This window comes from Lolium perenne, chromosome 4 (genome assembly GCF_019359855.2).
Source record: "Lolium perenne isolate Kyuss_39 chromosome 4, Kyuss_2.0, whole genome shotgun sequence".
Classification (NCBI taxonomy): Eukaryota; Viridiplantae; Streptophyta; class Magnoliopsida; order Poales; family Poaceae; genus Lolium; species Lolium perenne.
The window spans coordinates 8,782,443-8,802,843 of NC_067247.2; the positions used below are offsets into that span (position 1 = coordinate 8,782,443).

The 20,401-nt window shown below is 41.6% G+C and overlaps 1 protein-coding gene and 1 long non-coding RNA gene across 3 annotated transcripts; one reads left to right on the forward strand and one right to left on the reverse strand.

Annotated features, from left to right (window-relative positions):
- Window positions 1-278: 278 nt before the first annotated feature.
- Window positions 279-5,500, reverse strand: LOC127291722 (uncharacterized). Of its 2 annotated transcripts, XR_007844683.2 has the most exons (4): window positions 4,844-5,500; window positions 4,278-4,512; window positions 2,729-2,841; window positions 279-2,437 (listed from the first exon to the last, which is right to left on the reverse strand). It is a non-coding gene; the product is annotated as an uncharacterized lncRNA (long non-coding RNA). The 2 variants fall into 2 exon arrangements; XR_007844682.2 differs by having other exon boundaries at window positions 2,729-4,512.
- Window positions 5,501-13,128: 7,628 nt separating this feature from the next.
- Window positions 13,129-19,783, forward strand: LOC127348094 (disease resistance protein PIK6-NP-like). Its single transcript, XM_051374195.2, has 3 exons — window positions 13,129-13,964; window positions 17,530-18,727; window positions 18,776-19,783. The coding sequence occupies exons 1-3, from the start codon at window positions 13,129-13,131 to the stop codon at window positions 19,532-19,534; spliced, it is 2,793 nt and encodes a 930-aa protein (XP_051230155.1). The 3' UTR covers window positions 19,535-19,783.
- Window positions 19,784-20,401: the final 618 nt, after the last annotated feature.

Sequence of the window (20,401 nt, forward strand, 5' to 3'; positions counted from 1 at the left end):
TTGTTATAAAGTGTTTTCGAATCTAAATTATTCCTAGAGCATGCATTCATTACTTTGTTATGTAAACTAGCAATGACCGGCGCGGCGGCACGCCGCGCCCGGAATGTGGCTTTGAGTTGAAGAATAAACGATGGTATTTTTTAAGAATGCATTGCATAGTTTTGCAAAACAGCTAATTTGTCACTTTCACTAATATTCAGAAGGGTCATGAGAGAAATCAACCATAGAGCAGACATATAGATGCACACCGTACACACAATACATGATGGATGTATTAATGTGCAGATTAGCTGATATGTTTGTATATCGTCATAATTTTCATTACACCATTGAGCATAGATGGAACAATACAATTAAATATAAAACATGACACACATTTGATAATAGCCAGAGCCTAAAAACACAGTAGAACACCATGCCGGGATGATTATTTGATTCTTTCTACTTGCAAAACCATGAGTACTTGTCAAGTTGTCCTTGCAATCAAGGGATAGGACGATGATTTCCATGCATTTGCCTATTATGTTAAGGAACATCACCACATGTGACCTCCTTGAGGAAGGCTCGGCTTCGGCATCATTTGGGCAGCTGACATCTATCCAGTCGAGACGACGCTCTCCTTCCTTCCGTGTCTACTTCTTTCTGGTAGGAAGCATAGACGGCTTGCATGGCTTTGGTATCTAAGTTTAAACTGGACCGACTCCTCAGGGGTATGCCTGATATGTGCTTTTTTTCTTTGGTCTCTAGCATGAGCTCGCCTATTCAAATCAAGGCCCCAACCATTTCATGGAAATAGGGTATCTAGAAACAATGTAGAAATACAATTCGGAAGTGTAGTGCGGAGGCATATGACGTTATTAACTTGGCCTCTGTTTGGACATGGATAGAGCGTTGCATGCCTATAATAAAATGAGGATAAAGTTAGCTTATTTTATTATGATAGCATGGCACAGAAAGTAGGATGCATAAAGCTGAATTATTATAAATAACCAAGTGAAGATGTAGATGGTTACATATTGTTTTTGACAGTAAACAAGCCAAGTGTCTAGTTTTCAGAAGATGCCTCTTGGTCATCGACAATAATATCTAGCTCGTATGGCTGTTGTTGAGTTGTTTGAACCATGTATTCATGCAAACAACACATTATTGGTATCATGGAGCTGAGAAATCTTTCAGCATGGACGTTTGCATGATTATTCTTCCAACAGTTTTAGCATCGATACTCATAAATCAAAATCACAAGCTAGACAATGCGGTGAGAAGATGTATCTTGCTTAATCTAAATGAAAGTCAAGAACTGAAACAACTTGATTTGATAAATAAATAGAGAAGAGGAAAAGTATGAAGAAAGGAGAAACAAAAGAGAAAATATACATAACCAAGGTGATAAAGGATCAAGTCGTGCAATGCCTCACCTACAACTGAAACAATGACATTCACACTATTGTTTTACCGTTAGGGAAAGAAGTGTCTTGTACCATGCCAAATCATGTTAGAAAATGATAATGCATGAAAACAATTCAGTGGCATCCAGCAGGAGATTGTATAGACGCAATGCATAACTTATATGTGATATAATGATGCACAAAGGGAACCCTCCACTGGAATTAATACCCACGGTGACTGAATCATTTTCGTGGAAACCTAAGCTAGCTAGATGTGCTTCCAAGCTCTCTAATTGCTTAAGAGAACAAAATAGGCCAGATTGGGTTACCATCAGTACTAAAACTTTTGCAAACTGGCATGTACAAAATTTACTGCATGTGTTTCCTTTATACTTTTGCAAACCGGCATGTACAAAATTTACTTTATGTGTTTAGTACTAAGCTCAACTGATGCATGATTCGTTTGCAAATCGGCATGATTCTTTTCTTCCTGATTGGGTTACCTCTCTCTACCTGTTGGTGCTTAGTACCAAGGTCAACTGATGCATGATTCTTTTCTTCCGCATACTGCATTGGTCCTTGGATTTGATATAACACAGTTAGATTTCAAATTTCATAGCATGTAAGAATAATTAATTGTGAAATCTGATCAAGACTATGAACTACAAACATCCAACGCTACACATATAATAAACCACACATAGATTGCAGTCTGCTCTAATTCTGGATCCACTTACATGCCAGACTAAAACATAAGAATAGCATACGGGCACTATATATACCTACTAATTTTTTTGAGAGGATCTTCACTTGAACATATATGGATTTTTTGAGAGCAACTGCACTTAAACATATATGGCGCTCCCTGCCAACGCTAAATGATGATGCCTTACCGGTAGGTAATGTTGAAGTCTGGTACCTGAATGGAGTGTGGCCTGGAGTAATCAATAGTTGACACAACAATACCTAGAGTGCAATATATCTTCAAGCAATCATTTTTAAGGAAGTAAGATGTCCCGAGAGCAGTTCGCTGAATGATCTGTTTGTAACCCCTGAAATGAGGAACTAATATTAGAATCCAGAGTGTATTACAAAACTTAACTAAAGAATGAACACCTCACTTCAGTTTAAAATATTATGGTTTGGTAGTTGCATCATAAGTAAGTTTAATATTCTATCTTGAAAATAAGAAACTGTAGTACACTTTTTTCTCCAACACCGCTGTCAACCTGACTGGTCGGAAAGTTTCATCCAAATCTTGACTCAAAATTAGATTTTGGGGGTGGATAAACTGAAAAGCTACAAATTATTGCAGTTGTTACTTAAGAGCATTCAAACCATACCTGTAGCCTTCCTAGGGCGGTACCTTATCACGCCTAGAAGTTCAGCTTTGTGGTGAAATCATGACCATTGCTCGGCAGGGAAATCTAGGAAGAGAAGCACTCTTCACTGGACTCTAAAAATATATGAGTTGCTTAGATATCAGTTCTATCCTTCTACAAAAGGGCTCTCTGAAATACATTATCACCAAAATCTATATTAAAAAGGCTATGCTATCACAAATATTAAAAAATCTATATTAAAAAGGCTATGCTGTCACAAATATTAAGAGACTGCCTACTAAGCTCTACCCACAGATCATACTGCATGCTAGGATTGAAATAGTAAAATTCTGCAACAAAATGGTTGACATAACATGTAGATCTGTTTGGCACATGGTTTTTGAGTGGCGACTCAAAAGTGAGTTGCCCGAGGCTGCGACTCATGTATAGTCGACCAGAAAAGTTGTATAGTTGCCATAAGTCGATGTATAGTCGCGAGACGCCGTGATTTTTGGAAAACGACTCGGCGACTATTCAGCGACTATACAATCTCCTGCTGGGGTCACAATTCCGGAGGCACATGAGTCTATATGAGCAATATGTGCATTGGAAAATATTGATGTTAATATTATACCTATATGAGCAATATCCATGAGGAAATAAGGTAAAAAAAATTCAAATAATGTCCTCTTGGATAATCTATTGCTGCCAATTCAGAAAATTGGTGTAGAACAGATAATGCATAGGAATTTTTGGTGATCTCATATTTTAGTCAAAATGGTCTTTATAGGGATGATTAATGGCTTTTTACAGGGAAATACTGCTATGGTTTTGGTGGTCTCATCTCTCAATCTGACGGACCTCTATAGAGATGATTAAGTAACTTTGTCACACAGTAAAATCTATGGTAATTAGCAGTTCTAGTACACAAATATATGAATAAGAATATGGCGGTGCCACAGAAGCAATTCGTTAGCATCTCCAGCTTTGGTGCACGGACCTACAGGAACGAAATCTCCTCATATGGATTTTTTTTTTGGAGCAATTCACTTCAACAACTATGTCCTATGCTAGAAGAGGTGTGCTATAGAAGCGAAGAAAAACATACACATATACTACTTTTGATGACTGTGAAAAGATATCTTCAGTGATATAATCTTTCGCTGTTGGGAGATTGCAGAACCTATCATATGATCTATCATCAGAAGCTCCATCTGTGATAATCAATACAGAAATAGATAACAGACCCGACAAAAAATGGGGAAAAGCCTCTTATAGTGAAGATGGTTGCAACGCTTCCAACATCGGAATCAGGAATAGAGAGCACAACTTGAAAGCATTAGAACAAATCTCTGTTCTCCAAAATTATTATGAACCAATCTACAACATGGATAGTTGTACATAGTCAATCTGCACTGTCAGATGATTATCTGACCATTACCATGTACTAACATCAGGAATATGTTCTAGGTTGAATCTCAACACAATAGATGCATACACAACGACTGCAAGACTAAATCATGAGAAATTCATGGACCATAGGAAAAATGGAAAGGCCTAACGCAGGTACCTTTCTTGTCTCCAGCTTGTTGAAGACATCCTAGAGAACCTTGTAGTTACGGACCATATTGTTCTCTGTCTTTGCATCAAGACCACGTACAGAACACCCCAGAAATAGGCATCATGGTGATCTAAGGCACTGAACTCTAAACCCAACGTGAGACATCAAAACTCTCTTAATAACCTGTGTATCTGCACCACTCGAGGGTGAACCATATCCAGCAGCTGGAACTACATGGCAGCACCTACAGCGAGATAAAAGTCACCAAATCGAAATCAAAATAAAATCTTGAACCAGATGTACTTGCAGTGTCCTGTCAATTTTGTATTGTTGTAGCTCTCAAAATCACACAAAGAAACTTGAAGAAATTAGTTCTTAGTTCTTATGAGCATAACATCAAACATGTAGATGCAATAAACTCACAAAGAAGTAGCCACAAAAATTTGAGAATCTGTACGGGCTCATCCAGTAACAGAGAGAGAAAGGACCAAGACATTGGTAGGGAGGAGTAATAGTAGAGAGAGTAGCTAGTAGCAGGGGATGCTCAAGACAACAGCTAGTAGTAGGCAACTTACAATTTTTTGCATGGACGCGGAGGTAGAGCCCGGAGACGGCGGCGGTGCATCCGCGCGCAGATGGCGTCAAACGAGTGGAGAAGGGGCTGAGCGGTGTGCTGGTGAGGCTCCCGCCTGCGAGAAGTGGCCGGAGACAGGAGCAAGGCATACTCGTACTTGGGGAGCCGCGCCGGCCAGAGGCGGCGGGGAGCATGGCGGCAGCTGTTCGTCGGAAGGATGAGTTGCTGCATCGAGGAGGGAACTCGAGCATGGAGCGGGAGGGGCGGCCAAGTCCGGGATGAACATGGCTGGACGACTCATCGCCGGCGACCTCCACTCAAGTTCTAGAAATTGTGTGGAGATATTCATTGGAAGATACAAGACATGGTGGAGATTGGGGAGAGAAGAATAGGATGGGCCATCTCGATTATTCCACGGGAGGAGCCACCGTTTTGACCAATTCTCATGGAACCGACAGCTACTGCCCACGGTTGGCCCAGCACCGCTCCACCCATCTTTTGGCTACCTCCACCCAAGTGATTTACCAGCACAGCCGACCACCAAAGCACCGGAAAGAAAAACACATTAGTCTAAATAGCTACGCAGCGCCCTGCTGCACACGGAAGAACCACCGCGGGAACCAGACCATATAAAAGGTGTACGTGTTACCACCACAGTAATTCGAAAGAAGCCTCAAAATTATGAGAGAAATGATGTTGGTTCCCCTATAATATAGTAGTTATTCTCTGTTTGTGCTCTCTCGATATTTATTGTGATTATTGTATCATCTAGATCGTGCGGAGTGTAATACATGTTGTTGCAAGAAGAGTGTGAACGCCAACGACAAATAAGGCAAGTTGAACTTTTGATCATAACATATCCATTGTTTTCTATACGTGTAGCATGATTTTTAGTACAAGTACATGTGTAGGATTGTTATTGATGAGTTGTGTGATATTGCTATGAAACCTAGCGTAGGATACCCATATGTTTATTATGATTGGATTCATTTGTAGTCAACCTATGTTTGATTGCTTGGATATGCTTACTTTATAAGTGTGTAGAATATCATATCATGGGTATGTATTAGTGGAAATGTTAGTTTTGAGTTGACAAAACAATAATTGGATAAATTGGGGCGGATATGAATATTACTTGAGAAGGTTGTAGGTCGACCGACATGGTAAGGGCTTTGATCCTGACTTACTAACATGTATAGGTCGAGTGGCATGGTAAGGGCATGGAGCTTAACTTACTGATATGTACACTAGTTGAAGGGAGAGTGGCATGGTAAGGGCATGGAGCTTGACTTACTGACATGTACACTAGTTGAAGGGAGGGTGGCATGGTAAGGGCGTTGAGCCTGACTTACTGACATGTACACTGGTAGTGAGTGGCATGGTAAGGGCGTTGAGCCTGACTTACTGACATGTACACTGGTGGTGGCATGATAAGGGTATTGAGCCTGACTTACTGACATGTGTAATGGAGAAAAGGAGATTAGCATGGTAGGGGCCCTGAGCTTGACCTACTCGCATGTGCACTATAGGAGTTCGGAGATTAAAATTGCTGGAATAAAACTAGTACGAGACTATGATTGCTTTGTGCAAAACAAAAGTTTGAACCCTCACCTTGAAAATTTACTTGATAGGTTTGTTATAAGTCTCTAGTGATACTCGCCAATACATTCAATGTATTGACCCTGCGTGGCTGCAACGTTTCATGTTGCAGGTAACTTTGAGGACAGAGTGAAATTCCATATTTAGGTCGCGAGCTTCCACTCAGCATGTTCGCCTGTGGCGTGATGGACCTCTTTGCTTTTATTTGTTTTCCGCTTTGAACTCTTTTATTTGAGCTAGCCATGAGCTATGCAAGTTGTAATAAATACATTCTGGATCATACGTTGTAATAATGACGCATTTGCTATTCTGCTTATTCATCGAACTGTGTGTGCTAGCGAGTCGATCCAGGGACTAGCACAATATGCACAGAGATCCAATCCTTACCGGGTTGAATCGCTTCAGATGGTATCAGAGATAAGCTTAGCTGAACCCAAGACTTAAGACTACCTACAAAATTTTCTTTTAAGGGTGGTAGCCCACCCCAACATATCCCAAACTCATCTTTCTTGCTAGCTTTTCTCGAATCTCGAAGACGAGATTCCTTTTAAGGGTGGTAGTCTGCAACATCCCAAAATTTTCAAAATTTTGGAATGTAAAAATAAATAAATTTAGTGATTGAATTGTTTGTCTTTGTTGAAATTTCACATGGAATTAAAACTTTTTGAGTTTTATCTAAAAGCCTTTTTCCAAAATAAGTTTTCACAAAGTATTGTTTTCAAAGTATTTTCAAACCAAACCTATTTTTATTTTATGGTTTTGAAATCGTATAAGATTTTATTTTGAGACGAAAGATCCAAACCTTATTTTGAAATATCAATGCCCAAGTAGCCATATAAAGTGTTATATGCATAATAACATTTTTGTCAATTGGTTTTGACCAAAATTAATTTTATAAAGTCAATTTAGACATTTTGACTTCAATATCAAAATCCATGTTGAAATAAAACCTACGAAAGGTTTCATTTTCGGGACATATTTTAGTTACCCGATTTAATAAAATCCAAAGTATGTTTCCAGTTTTCCTAATATGTCATTAGGCCAAATGCATAAAAATATATCTCTGTATTTTTTTATTTTGGACTGAAAGAGTAATCCTTTGTGTTCCAAAATCATACTGGCACATTATAAATTTTACAAGGTTTATGTGAGTTATTTTGCTGACCTAAATCGATTTATACAAAAGATACCAGAGAAGAATTAAGAAGGAAAAGAAAACAGAACGACCGGCCGGGCCGGCCAAGCCGGAACCGCGCACGCGCGTACGCGCAAAGCTGAGCGGCCGACCGGCCAGGCAATAGCAGCTCCACTTCTATTCTCGTTCTTTTTTTTTTCTGCTGACGGTGGGACCCATCAAGCATCTTCAACCTCTGGCCGGGTTCCATCTCGCGTACGGAAACCATAGTGAACCAAAATCCACGAAAATCGCAACGAATTCGTGCCCCTTTTCCACGCATAATCGCCCTATAAATAACAATACATATCCTCTATATTTTGCCCTTAAAAAACCCTAATTTTAGCGCCGTCAGGCTGCCAAATTTGCTCGCCGGAGTTCCAAGCCGCCGCCACCATTGGAGCTCGATTCTGAGGCCTCCAAGAGTTCCTGCCTCCTCCTATTTCTTCTAATATGCACATCCTGCTTCGACGCCTCGTCTTGACGCTTTCCCCTCGACTGCAGACCACCGGAGATGCCACCCAACACCACCGGAGTTCGCCGGAGTTCCGACACCGTCCGCCGCCTTCAGCCGCCCATAACCACCACGTGGAACCTGGCTGAACTACGCCGAGAATTCGAACGTGACGGAAAGCGTCTGCTGCTTCACGTCCACGCCTTGACTGTGCCGGAGAACCACCAGAACGTCGTCGTCGTCCACCGCCCGAGCACACCACCACCAGCGCGATCGACATCCTCGAATGCTGCCACCGCTGTAAGGCCAGTATATACACTTTATTAGATTAGATTCAGTTTCATCCTAGGCTGTTAGACTAAATCTGGTGGTCCATGTTAAACTAATTCACTTAACCGGTTCACGCAGTACGATCAATCAGTTCGTGTTATCATCGTGAATGTACTAGCTCATCTCTAACTTTAAAATTCCATATTAAATGATCCATAACTTGGTTTTAGATGATTCTTCTTGCATTGAGTTTATAATTAAATTCTCTATGACTTTCCTGTAGAGAGATTTTCCATCCAATAAACTTTTCCGGACAACTTTTCGTACAACATCAAAATTTAATCGCGACATGTTTAATCTTGTAAAATTCATAACTAATGTTTGGAAACTCGGATTCTAACAAATAATATGTCGTTGAACTCACAAAAATGAGGATAACACAGTGGTGCAATAAAATTTGACTTTTAAACTGTTCTCGAATATTCAAATTTAAATATGTAAGTTTGAGTATTTTCTGCATGGTTCAAATTCTACAAATTTAAATCAAATGATTCCTCTTGCAAATGAAACTTATTGATGTCCCCTGTCCATTAACATCAGTGCCTAAAACTTGTAAAACAATTTGCAAGTATTCAAGTCTAAATATGAGAACTTGAGTAGTTTCGACATAACTTAAATTCTATAAATCCCTTTAAGATGATTCCTTTTGCAAACGAATTATATTAAAACTCTTCATCCAGTAGCACACATGCTTAGTTTGGTTGATTGTATTCACTTCACATGGTTTTAGATTTGAAGTCATATCCTTCTATGTGTCATACGACACAATCCATAAACCCTACTTGATCATATCCTTTCTTTTGAATATGTGTTACTCATCAATATCCATGGAAACCATTATCATAATTTATTTTTGTAAACATTGGTTTGAAGCTTAAACTCATAATTCATTTTTGCCAAAGTGAACCATATGATCATACCCATCTACCAAAATCTTTTAGATATTTTCATCATGTCCGAGATCATATCTATCCTAATTATATTTTGTAGTTCACCATATTCAAACTACACATGAGTTATTTGAGTAAATTGTGAAAAATCTTATTTATAGATTTTCCGTGTGCAAATGTTGTGGAGACACTCTACACATGTGTTCAAACCTTGACATCCTTTAGAATCTTTGATCCACAACTTAAATACCATTCATGTCTATCCAATCTTATACCATTCTATCATATTTATTAAGCTTGGGCTATTCAAATTACAAGTGAGTCATTTGAATAATTAAATATACCATTAGTTCATACCCAAGTCTATGTGTGAATTTGTGCTACTTTGATAAGTGTTTTCGCACTATGTCAAGTTGCATTTTGAATTGCACTTGCGATGCTTGTGAGAGTTTCTAAAACACAAGCATCATTATAATTATCCATCCTTGAGTAGCAAACAACCATTGACCATAGGTTCTTATCAATCATTTTCCTTCTGAGAACTTGACTTAGATAATGATTTCCTTTTTAAGTGTTTGACTCATCCATTCAATGTCTCAAGTTCATATCTTGCAAGCCATACCCTGCCATACCTTCAATTTCCTAATTAACCATAAATTTAATGAAAACTAAAATACAATGAATGACAAATCTTTCTAATTTGTTGCCTTGCTTGATTTTGTTGTTGTTTGAATGTGTGTTTATGTTCTGTTACTTTTATGTAGAGTTGTACGGAGAGATACACGTTTGATTGAGAGAAGAGCAGAATTCTTCAGATACCAACAAGGCAAGTGTCACACACCGTTCTGTCCTATTATTTTTCTATGCACTTTGTAGTTATTTTCAGTAGCTATGTATGTGTAGGAGTTGTTTCAAAAAAAATATATTGCAATACCAATAAACCTATCTAGGATATCCATATGATTCCATGCCTTATTCCTTGTCGCCACCGTACTGTAGTATGCTTAGCGTTGCTATTGTAGATGTGTGGTTGGGATTTCATGATGTGATATGTAGTATTAGGAAAGTATGGTTTTATGTAATAAAACAACCTAAAATAATGAATCATCTGGGTGGAAGTGGTAATGCTTGGTTTATGTTGAGTGGTTGCACCGGGGTCATTTCTATGGCAGCACCATGTGCATCACACTTGAGATTGGCCACCCAGGAACAAAGAGATTAGCCCGGTTCTCCTGTTTTAGTAGCTTCCAGTACAACCACATGCTATATGGGCTCTGGCTAGATTGAGTAGGTTGCGAGAACTCGACCCAATGTACAGAGGGTGGTAGGTGTTGGTAGGACGGAGCGCGTCCATTGTGGTTGAGGTATTGCTTCTGAAAGGTCTTGTCCTAGTCGATATCTGTCCATTGAGCAAATTGCGCATCATGGAAGAAGAATAGACTAGGTCATGTGGGGAATGTGTACAGCCTCTCGAGAGTGTCAAACTAAGTACTTAGCCGTGTCCCCGGTTATGGACATTATGAGCAACTAGAGTCTGGAACTGTTTGGAGGATCTCATCATTCCAATTTCTTAATAAAACTTGATGGGACAAACAATGGGTTAGGAGCATGCAGAGCTAGGTTGTCTTGTGTTTACATGGGCCTATGCTAGCATGTCCTTAGATCTTTAGGAGCATATGAAGCTAACTGTCTTGCGACGGCATGGGTTATGCTAATATGTTCCTAGACGATGATTTTTAAAGAATAAAATTGTTTATAAAAGATAGGGAAACTATTGCTTTTCGTAAAAAATGCTAAACTCCACCTGCCAAATGAGCTCGTAGTTGATAGGCGCCATTTATATATCCACCAAATAGTGACATTTGCCAATACAATTCCAAATGTATTGACCCTGCGTGGCTGCAACGTTTTTATGTTGCAGATATTTTGATGAACGAGTGAGGTTCGATGGTTAGGGTTACGAGTCTATACTCGACATGCTCGCCTGTGGCACATGAAGACGAAGGACTCCATGCTATTATGGTTCGTTGTGAACTCTGATATTGAGCTAGCTTTGTGCTATGCAATTTGTAAGTTATTATGTAATTTTGGATCATGTGATGTAATAAAGACCTTTGTTTCTTGGTATTACATCTTAAACTGTGTGTGCTAGCGATTGATCCAGGGACTAGCACTATTAAGCACAGAGATTCAACCCGTACCGGGTCGGATCGTTACAGGTTTACCGGGTACCACCGGAAAAAAATTAATACGTGACGACATTTGCCGATATTCACATAATTAGCTCAATTTTTAAGAAAATATCAAATTTTGGATGTATTCATAAATTAGTTTGACAAATACTGGGCTAAAATTTGGCTGGTATTTCCGGTATTTTTCGAAAAGCGGATTTATCGTAAGGTTTTCCGAATAAATTGTACCAATTTATTAATTTCTTTGACAAATATCGGATGGTATTTCCAAAATCCGGATTTACCCATGCCCGCTTGTATTTTTTTGCTACCGAGAAAGAAATATGATGCATATGTATCACAAACTTTTTTCCCACGGATGGTGAGAATACTTCCATACTTGGATGTTAATAAACCTTCAAGCAAAAAAAAAAATCTCGAGCTCATTTATTATAGACCCATATAATATTCATGGGTTCCTTACATTATCGTTGCAAGGATGGACTACCGGACTTTCTAAGAGGCAAAATATTATGCGGTTGGAAAGAAAAGTCAAATTTCAATTGTTACCTTAGTGCGTGAACAATCGAGGGAGCTGAGCCTCCAGCGTGGCGACGCCTCAATGTTTCTTTGCATATTCACTATCGTAACGTATTTAGATTCTCTAGGGTCGCGTTTGTAGTTGTCACCTATCGTGCACTGCACGGGCTCTATAGGTGCGTGCGCATCTTTCTTATATAATTGTTACGGAAATATGGCCTAGTAGGGCAGTTTTGTTTCATAATTAATCGTGTCAACTCAACTGCTTTTCAGTTACGTAATTATTAATATTTCATTAAATCCTGACCACAAGTTTTAGATCTAACTATTAAAAATAATTTAAATGATGTGGATTGACGTGGTGTCTCTATTTAAGTTCCGTATTTTGCTTTTAGTATATAATATAATATAATAGATAGACTTGTACTAGTTTGCTTAGACTAGTTCCAATGGAAGTATCATAAGTAGTATTGTCATGCATGGTATATTGGCAAAAATCTGATGTGTCACAATTAATGAGGTGAGAGATGAGAGTAGTATCATAATATGATACCGTATCATGACACATAAACCTAAAAAGCTTCATTACAGTACATACATTTGCATTGAGATTATACAAAACATTAAATATGGCATAAATATGATACCATGATACTATGCATTGTCAAAGTGGTATCACAATCTAATATCATGTACATGATACTAGTATATGATACTTCTCATTATGACTAGTGTTACAGAAAAAGTAGCCCCTCGTGCACATGTCATCCATCGTTAGGTGAGGCAAAGAAAAGGTTGAAACTAGCGAGCACCTAGCCCGCAGTTGCCTGGTGCTTTCCCACTACAAGCCAACAAACACAAACGTACAAGAGATGTTGTTTTTAATTCTCTTAACACATTGTTCCACTTTGCTTACTAGGTATTCTAACCAACTGCTCCTCTAGAATAACATTACTGAGCCTCTTGATGAGTCAGCAACGGCTTTCAGCTTGCTCGTACCCACTTACCCAATTGAATACTTGGTCATCTTCCTCCACTGCTCTTGACTCCCCAACACACAAACGCAGACACAAACAAAAAATCCATCGAGAGAGAAGACACAGAACAGGGAGGCTGATGGAGTGATTGATGGCGCCAACGGTGGTGAGCGCCTCAATTGGTGTGCTGGGTCCGCTGGTGGTGAAGCTCGGCAGTCTGCTCAACGGCCAATATGGTCGCCTCAAAGGGGTACGAAAAGAGATTCTTGCCCTCAACCTTGAGCTATCCACCATAAACGCAGCCGTACAGAAGTATGCGATGCTAGAAGATCCGGATATCCAAGTGAAGCAATGGATTTCCATGGTCAGGGAGTTGGCCTATGATATTGAGGATCACATTGACAAGTTCATTCGCCGGCTCGGCAACAGTGGGCGTCACGGCGGCTTCAAAGAGTCCTTCCGTAGGATTGCTCGTAGCCTGAAGACGCTTGGATCTCGGCATGGGATCTCCGGGCAGATCGAAGAATTAAAGGCTCGAATCAAGCATGTGAAAGATCTCAAGAACAGCTACAGGTTGGATGATGTTAGTTGTAGCACATCTAACCATAAATCTGTTGATCCACGGTTGTCTGCTCTTTTTGCCGAGAAGGCACACCTTGTGGGAATTGATGGTCCAAGAGATGATCTTGTCAAATGGATGGTGGAAGAAGGAAAAAACACTACCAGGAAGCATCGCTGTGTGTTGTCTATTGTGGGGTTCGGTGGATTGGGAAAGACAACATTGGCTAACCAGGTCTATCAAAAGATTGAAGGGGATTTTGATTGCCGAGCTTTTGTATCCGTCTCACAGAAGCCAGATATAAAGAGAATTATGAAGGATGTGATATCTCAAATGTCATGCAAAGATGGATGCATAGAAGGTACAACCGACAATTGGGATGAAAGGAGATCTATTACAAAGCTGAGAGAATTGCTAAAAGATAAAAGGTACATCGCATTAACACTTATCGTATCATTGTTAGTTAAAACATACCACATGAATATACGATTTGCATTGTTTCAATTACTGTGATATTATTTGTAGAATACTATTTTGTTTAACGCCAAAAGGTTGTGCTTTACCTAGGCTGGTTAGCGTAATTCAAAGCTTTTGACAACCCATTGAACATTATGTACCTGGGCAACATGGAACGTTTGTTACTATACATGAGTGAAAACATTTGTAGACATGCTACACAATATTGGCATGATTGATCCCAAGATGAGAAATCAACTGGATAGTGTTGTTTATAAACATTCTACAAATATCTATATAGATTATTGAGATAGTTAAACTGCTCAAAATAAGTGTTCTCCTCATTGTTGAAGAGCACATGTTTTTTCGATGAAAGAGCATAGCCCCAGCCTCTGCATCCAAAGGATGCACACAATTTTCTTCTTATTAAATTATTCGCAATGCCTTACAAGGGGATTACAAAGATCAATCTCGAAGCCTCCTTCCTAGCGACAACTCGCTATACCTACGATGAAGGGGGGACCATGAACAAGACCATACTCCCTGACGGTACACCAACACACATCATCCAAAAAGCAAAATCCTGAGGGTGTGTCATTGCACACGTCGCAGAGTTCGCAACCGCCATCTATCTCGAACCCATCTCCAAGCCAGATCAACGTATTAACCGTGCCAGGCCTGCCGTCGATGTCACCATAACACCAAACAGCTCCACCATCATGCCCGCGTCCAGCAATCCTCGCCCGTCTTCGATACCCCGCAGCTTCACGCCGCTGAGAATCATCGACGACAACGTGGTAGATGAACACCACTCCACCAAAAACCACCTCCATCCATCCGCTGCTCAAAAAACGATGCCCCAAGAGGTAAGACGATGCAGGAAGCGCCATCATCGTCTGATCCTGGCTAGATCTAGGGTTTCCCCCCCGAGCAGCACGAGTGAGTTCCCGCGGACTGCGACGACGATGCCTTCAAGAAGAAAGGGACGCTTAACGCCGCCATCTCCCGCCAATCTTGACACGGTTTTCACCGACAGCCGCGAGTCCCCAACTCGGTGAGAGCAAACGGAGAGGCCAGCAAAGATGATGTCGTCGCAGGGGAACGACGCCAAAAGCCGCCGCCATCATCCGCCAAGAACGAAGTCAAGGCTCGGTGTTCACCGGTGGCCCCTTCGCCGCTCGCTCGTCGTCGACTAGATCTTCATCGCCGGGGTAGAGGTATCTCGTGATCCGCCACCACAGCAACCAGCCGACCTCCTCCGGCGAAGAAGAAGGTCGCGTCCACCGTCGAACCCAAGGCCGCTGCCCCGAGTGACATGGGTATACCCTTCGGGTACCCATTATTGGTATACCTGGATCGGCTCGGCCCAATATGGAGAGAAGGCCCAACAAGGCAACCCGAAGAAGTAGTCGACTAGGACTCTTGTAAAACCCTAGGCTGGTTGCATATATAAAGCTAGCCAGGGCACCCAAAATAAGGAGGCCAACAGATAGACAAAATATAGACAACATAGCTCCGCTACGGCGGCACCCTGTAAAGATACTTGTGTTCATATACTAGATTGCCAGCAGCACGTAGGTATCCTCCACCGAGGGGACCCGAAGCTGGGTACGTCGTGTGCCTAATCTCGTCCCCGGAATCTCCATCGTCGCTCTCCCGAAACCCTAGCCTACAATACGTAGGCATTGCTGAGGTGTTCCCTCGTCATCGGGCGACCTCGTACCGCGGGAGAAGCCCAAGATCATCGCCCCTCACCGGCGAGAGGCAGGGGGAATGGCGCTGTCCGCCACCACCAGCCACCACTGGCGTGCCGCCGATGGGAGGCAAGGACGCCGCAGCACAGTCTCTGGCCAGCGTCCCCGTCCATCCATGCGGGAGGCGCGAGGGCCGCCGTCGCCCCTCCATCCTCGTCAGACCGCCGCCGCCGCGCGTGAGAAACCTCATGGCCACCGTCCCCGTCGCGTCACGAGGGAAGGCCCCCGCCACGCCCCGAGGTCTTTGCCCTGGCGGCGGCGGGAGGCGGCTAGGGTTGGGGGTGCGGGAGGGTTGGGGGTGATGCTGTTGAAGAGCACATGTAACGAATGCAATATGAGTATATCATTTCAACACATTTTCTATCCCTTAGTCGTTTGTGTAAAATGGTTGGTCAATGTTATATATGACTACATACAACTCAGTTAGCTTCAAGACCAATTCAGCTTGGTGATTGTTCTATCTGAATATGTATTGTCTACGTAGCCTTTCGGGTGAACTCATTGGTGCATGTAACAAAATTGTAACACTACAATTACTATATGTACTGTTTTTTATAATAAAATAATCATTGTAAATAGTATCCCCATTTCATAGAGAAAACTGAGAAAGAGTAAATATGTTTGAGTTATAGGTAGAGTTAAAATTCCACTGAATTTGATATGTTGTGTATGTATATTGAACTACACATGGAACAAATGTAATAAAGGTTATATAAACTTAGTTAAGTTAAATATGAAAACGTTGGAATATCATATTTCTATTGTTAATTTTATATATACTCAAATAAACGTTGTGAAAGAGTGTCCTAGTCGACATGAAGAAAATCTAATCAACTAACTAGTAGAGTTGACTTGCATTTATAGTTTAATTCTCCATTAATTAGGCATGATAGAATGTACAATAAATCAGATGTGGAAACAAAATCAAGAATTGTCATAAACCTGTGACTTTCTAGTTGACTAAATGAAGGACATATTGTTATGTGGCTGCTAGGGTTTGGGAGGGAGAGAGAGGGCTGCGAGGGCGCGAGGAGGCCAGCCGGGGGCCTTTTGCCCACAGCCGGGCAAGAGGAAAGGGATTTCCTTCTTAATTGTTGCTGCTGCAGCGTCCCGGTGGGGAAGAAGGCGGCCGGCTGCTGGAGAAGAGGGACCCCCGGCGCCGAGGTAGGGCCCGGACCGAAGATGGTGGACAGCGGCAGTGGGGACTGCAGCAGCCCGGCGTCGGGTGGCGGCGACGACAGCAGCAGCGTCGGCTGCAGCTGTCCGGCGATCGCGACGGAGGCCGCCTGGTGCGTCGGCTGCCACGGCAGCAGCGCCGCCGGCGGCGGTGGCCCGTAGGGACCGGCCAGGAAGAGGCGGATCTCCTGGACAGCAGTGGTGAGATCGCGGATTGCTCCGGCGATCTCCTCCGGGGTGAGGGCGACGGGAAGCGGCGGCGCGGTGGAGGCCATCAGGCCAGTGGTGATGGGAAGGCTGGACATGATCGAACCCGGAAAGCTGATACCAAGTGTTATGGTGCCCACGGCCGGGCAAGAGGGAAGGGATTTCCTTCTTAATTCTTGCTTGATTAGATTGATACGTCTCCTCTCCTTATATATAGAGGTTTACTTGACCCCTAAGCAAGCGACCCTTATCTCTAATTAACCCTAAGACTAATGGGCTATAGCGCCAGCCCAAGCCCATTACGTACTCTAACACATATATTGTTGGAGTTTCACGGTATGTCAATGACATTTTGTTGAATTTTTAATCATATAAGCTGACATCATATACAATATGTTAGGTACCTCATCATAATTGATGATATATGGTCTACCCAAGCATGGAACAATGTCCAGTGTGCATTTCCAGAGAACAATTATTCCAGCAGAATTATAATTACTACACGCATCAGTGATGTAGCAAAGTCATGTTGTTCATGTACTACTGACCGCACATATAATATTAAAGCCCTGTCTGATCTTCATGCTAGAGAGTTATTTTTCAAAAGAATATTTGGCTCCGCTGATGGCTGCCCTGATATGCTGAAAGAAGTTTCAGATAAAATTCTAAATAAGTGTGGAGGCCTACCATTGGCAATTATTAGTATATCTGCTTTGTTGGCAAACAAATGTACTGTCAAGGAGGAATGGGAGAAGGTAAAAAGGTCAATCGGTCATGCACTAGAAAAACACCAGACTCTAGAGGGAGTGAGTACCATACTATCCCTTAGCTATAATGATCTTCCGCCTAATCTGAAGACATGTTTGTTGTATTTAAGTGTATTCCCTGAGGATTGTGTGATTTCGAGGAATAGTTTATTGCGGAGATGGATAGCAGAAGGGTTTGTTTCTGAAGAGCGTGGGCGAAGCCAATATGAGGTTGCTGAGAGCTACTTTTACGAGCTTATCAACAAAAGTATGGTACAACCAGTGGGCGAGGTTAGCTATGATGGTAAGGTTCGTGCATGTAAGGTCCATGACATGATGCTTGAAATTATTATTTCAAAATCTGCTGAAGATAATTTTGTTACCGTGGTAGGCGAAGGTCGAACAAGTTTGTCAAATCGTCATCGTGTTATTCGGCGATTGTCAGTCCAATACAGTGACAACGAGCTTGCGTTGGCTTTAGAAAATGAGGATCTAAGCCATGTCCGATCTCTAATAGTAACCGCACCAGGTTGCATCAAACATTTGCCTAACCTTGCTAAATTTGAAGCTTTGCGTGTACTAGATTTTCAAGGTCTTGACGGTTTGGAGCAGTATGATATGAACAGTGTGGAGAAGTTATTCCAACTAAAGTACCTCAGCCTAATGAACACAAACATATCAAGGCTACCGTTGGGTATTGTGATGCTAAGTGACTTGGAGACCCTAGATTTTCGGGGTACGTTTGTGGAAGAGTTGCCAGCTGGATTTGGCCAGCTAACTAAACTACAACACTTATTGGCTGAAAAGAGAACAAAGATACCAAGTGGGATTGGGAATATGAGCAACTTACGGGTAATCTCTAATATTAATGCTACCATGAGTCCAGCTGATGCTTTGGAGGATCTCGGGAACCTAACCTATTTAAGTGAACTCAGTGTATATTTGAATTATGGAGGATATGATTTTGGATCCAAATGTGGAGGACTGGACGCATATAGGATGCATGAGGAGAAGCTATTATCCTCACTACACAAGCTAATTGGCAGCTGCAAACTCCGTTCTTTATCGATATATAGTTCTGATAGTTATTCCCTCAAGTTCTTGGAATCTTGGTCTATGCCATCTGCCCTTCAAATGTTTCATATGAGCACTGACTACTATTTCCCGAATATTCCAAAGTGGATTTCACCAGCACTCACCAGCCTTTCTAGCCTGAACATCAACTTAATTGAATTAACAGAGGATGGTCTGCGCACTCTTGGGGAGCTCCCAGCCTTACTTGATCTGATCCTGACGTTAGAAACAGGAGCAAATAAGTTTACAGTCCAAGGCATTGGTTTCCCAAGTCTGAAGCATTTGAAAATCTGTTCAGGCCAAGGGACATATTTTGTGAAAGGGGCTATGCCCAAGCTTGAGTACCTTGGGCTAGTTTTCCTGCCAGTGGGAAGAAATTGCGGCTTTTATATAGGCCTTGCGCATCTCCCATGCCTCAAAGTAGTAAAGATAGGGTTTCCACCTGGGTGCGGTACAAAGCCTGAATTCATCTCCGCAACGGCTGCAATCAAGGAAGAAGTACATGCCCATACCAACCATCCCAGATTTGGTATATTTTATAACTGGTTTAATGATATGGAAATGAGCAAGAGAGCAACAAGGTAATATGGACCTTATCACCAACTTCAAGGTGGTAATAATACTATTCAGTAATCCTGTAACCTTTTGAAGCAGTGCTTGCTTGGACTCAGTGTGGTATTGGAAGAGAAGATGACAAAGTGAAGGTGAAACAGGGTCACCTCCTAGAAGAGTGGTCACATTTATTACACACATTGTGTTTGGGATATTTTCCATTGTTTACTTTTGATGATTCAGACGTACCTAAGATATGCTTCCATTTGGGATTGTGGATGATTGTTTGTGTTGAACCCTTGTATTATGTTTCGGTTGTTACTTTTGTGATTAGGACCTATGCTCAGTTTGTGCATTTTGAGGGTGAATAAAATATGTATTTTCAGATGGAAGATGATGCTGATTCCAGGTTGGTTAATTGCGTTGTCTGTTATGTGTCTCTAGAGGTTAATTATAGGCCGCCGTTCCTTGTGTTTTTATACAATATATATGAATGAAAAGTGGTGCTCAGTTTCTCTATTTTGTCACAGGAAGAATGTTAGTATGCACAATTTTTATGCTGGAACTGGCAGTGCCAAAAGCATCGCGTTGCCTTGCTGCCGAATCAAATATGATGGATCGATCCACATCCTACGTACGGTCGTTGGCAAGTCAGAGACACCACCTGGCATCCAATGAGAATCTCGGCCGATGGCCGCGGTGGTGGATACGGTAGAGTAACCTCTAAGAAGTGTTGTGTGAGTTGCTACTCGGTACATGACACTTTTACATTGTCTCTGCTGCTTACCTTCGACGATTCCAACTTCAGCTCTGTTTACATTCGATCGGTTGTTCATTTTGTAAGATCTGGTCACCTTAGGGACTTAGGGATTATCGATTTGTGCTGAATATATATTTAGT

Bases quoted from the DNA above. Each gene is read 5' to 3' on its own strand.
- LOC127348094 (XM_051374195.2), top strand. From the start codon at position 13,129: ATGGCGCCAACGGTGGTGAGCGCCTCAATTGGTGTGCTGGGTCCGCTG. The intron at 13,965-17,529 runs GTACATCGCATT...ACAATATGTTAG, and splicing joins GAATTGCTAAAAGATAAAAG to GTACCTCATCATAATTGATG. The intron at 18,728-18,775 runs GTAATCTCTAAT...GATGCTTTGGAG, and splicing joins GGAATATGAGCAACTTACGG to GATCTCGGGAACCTAACCTA.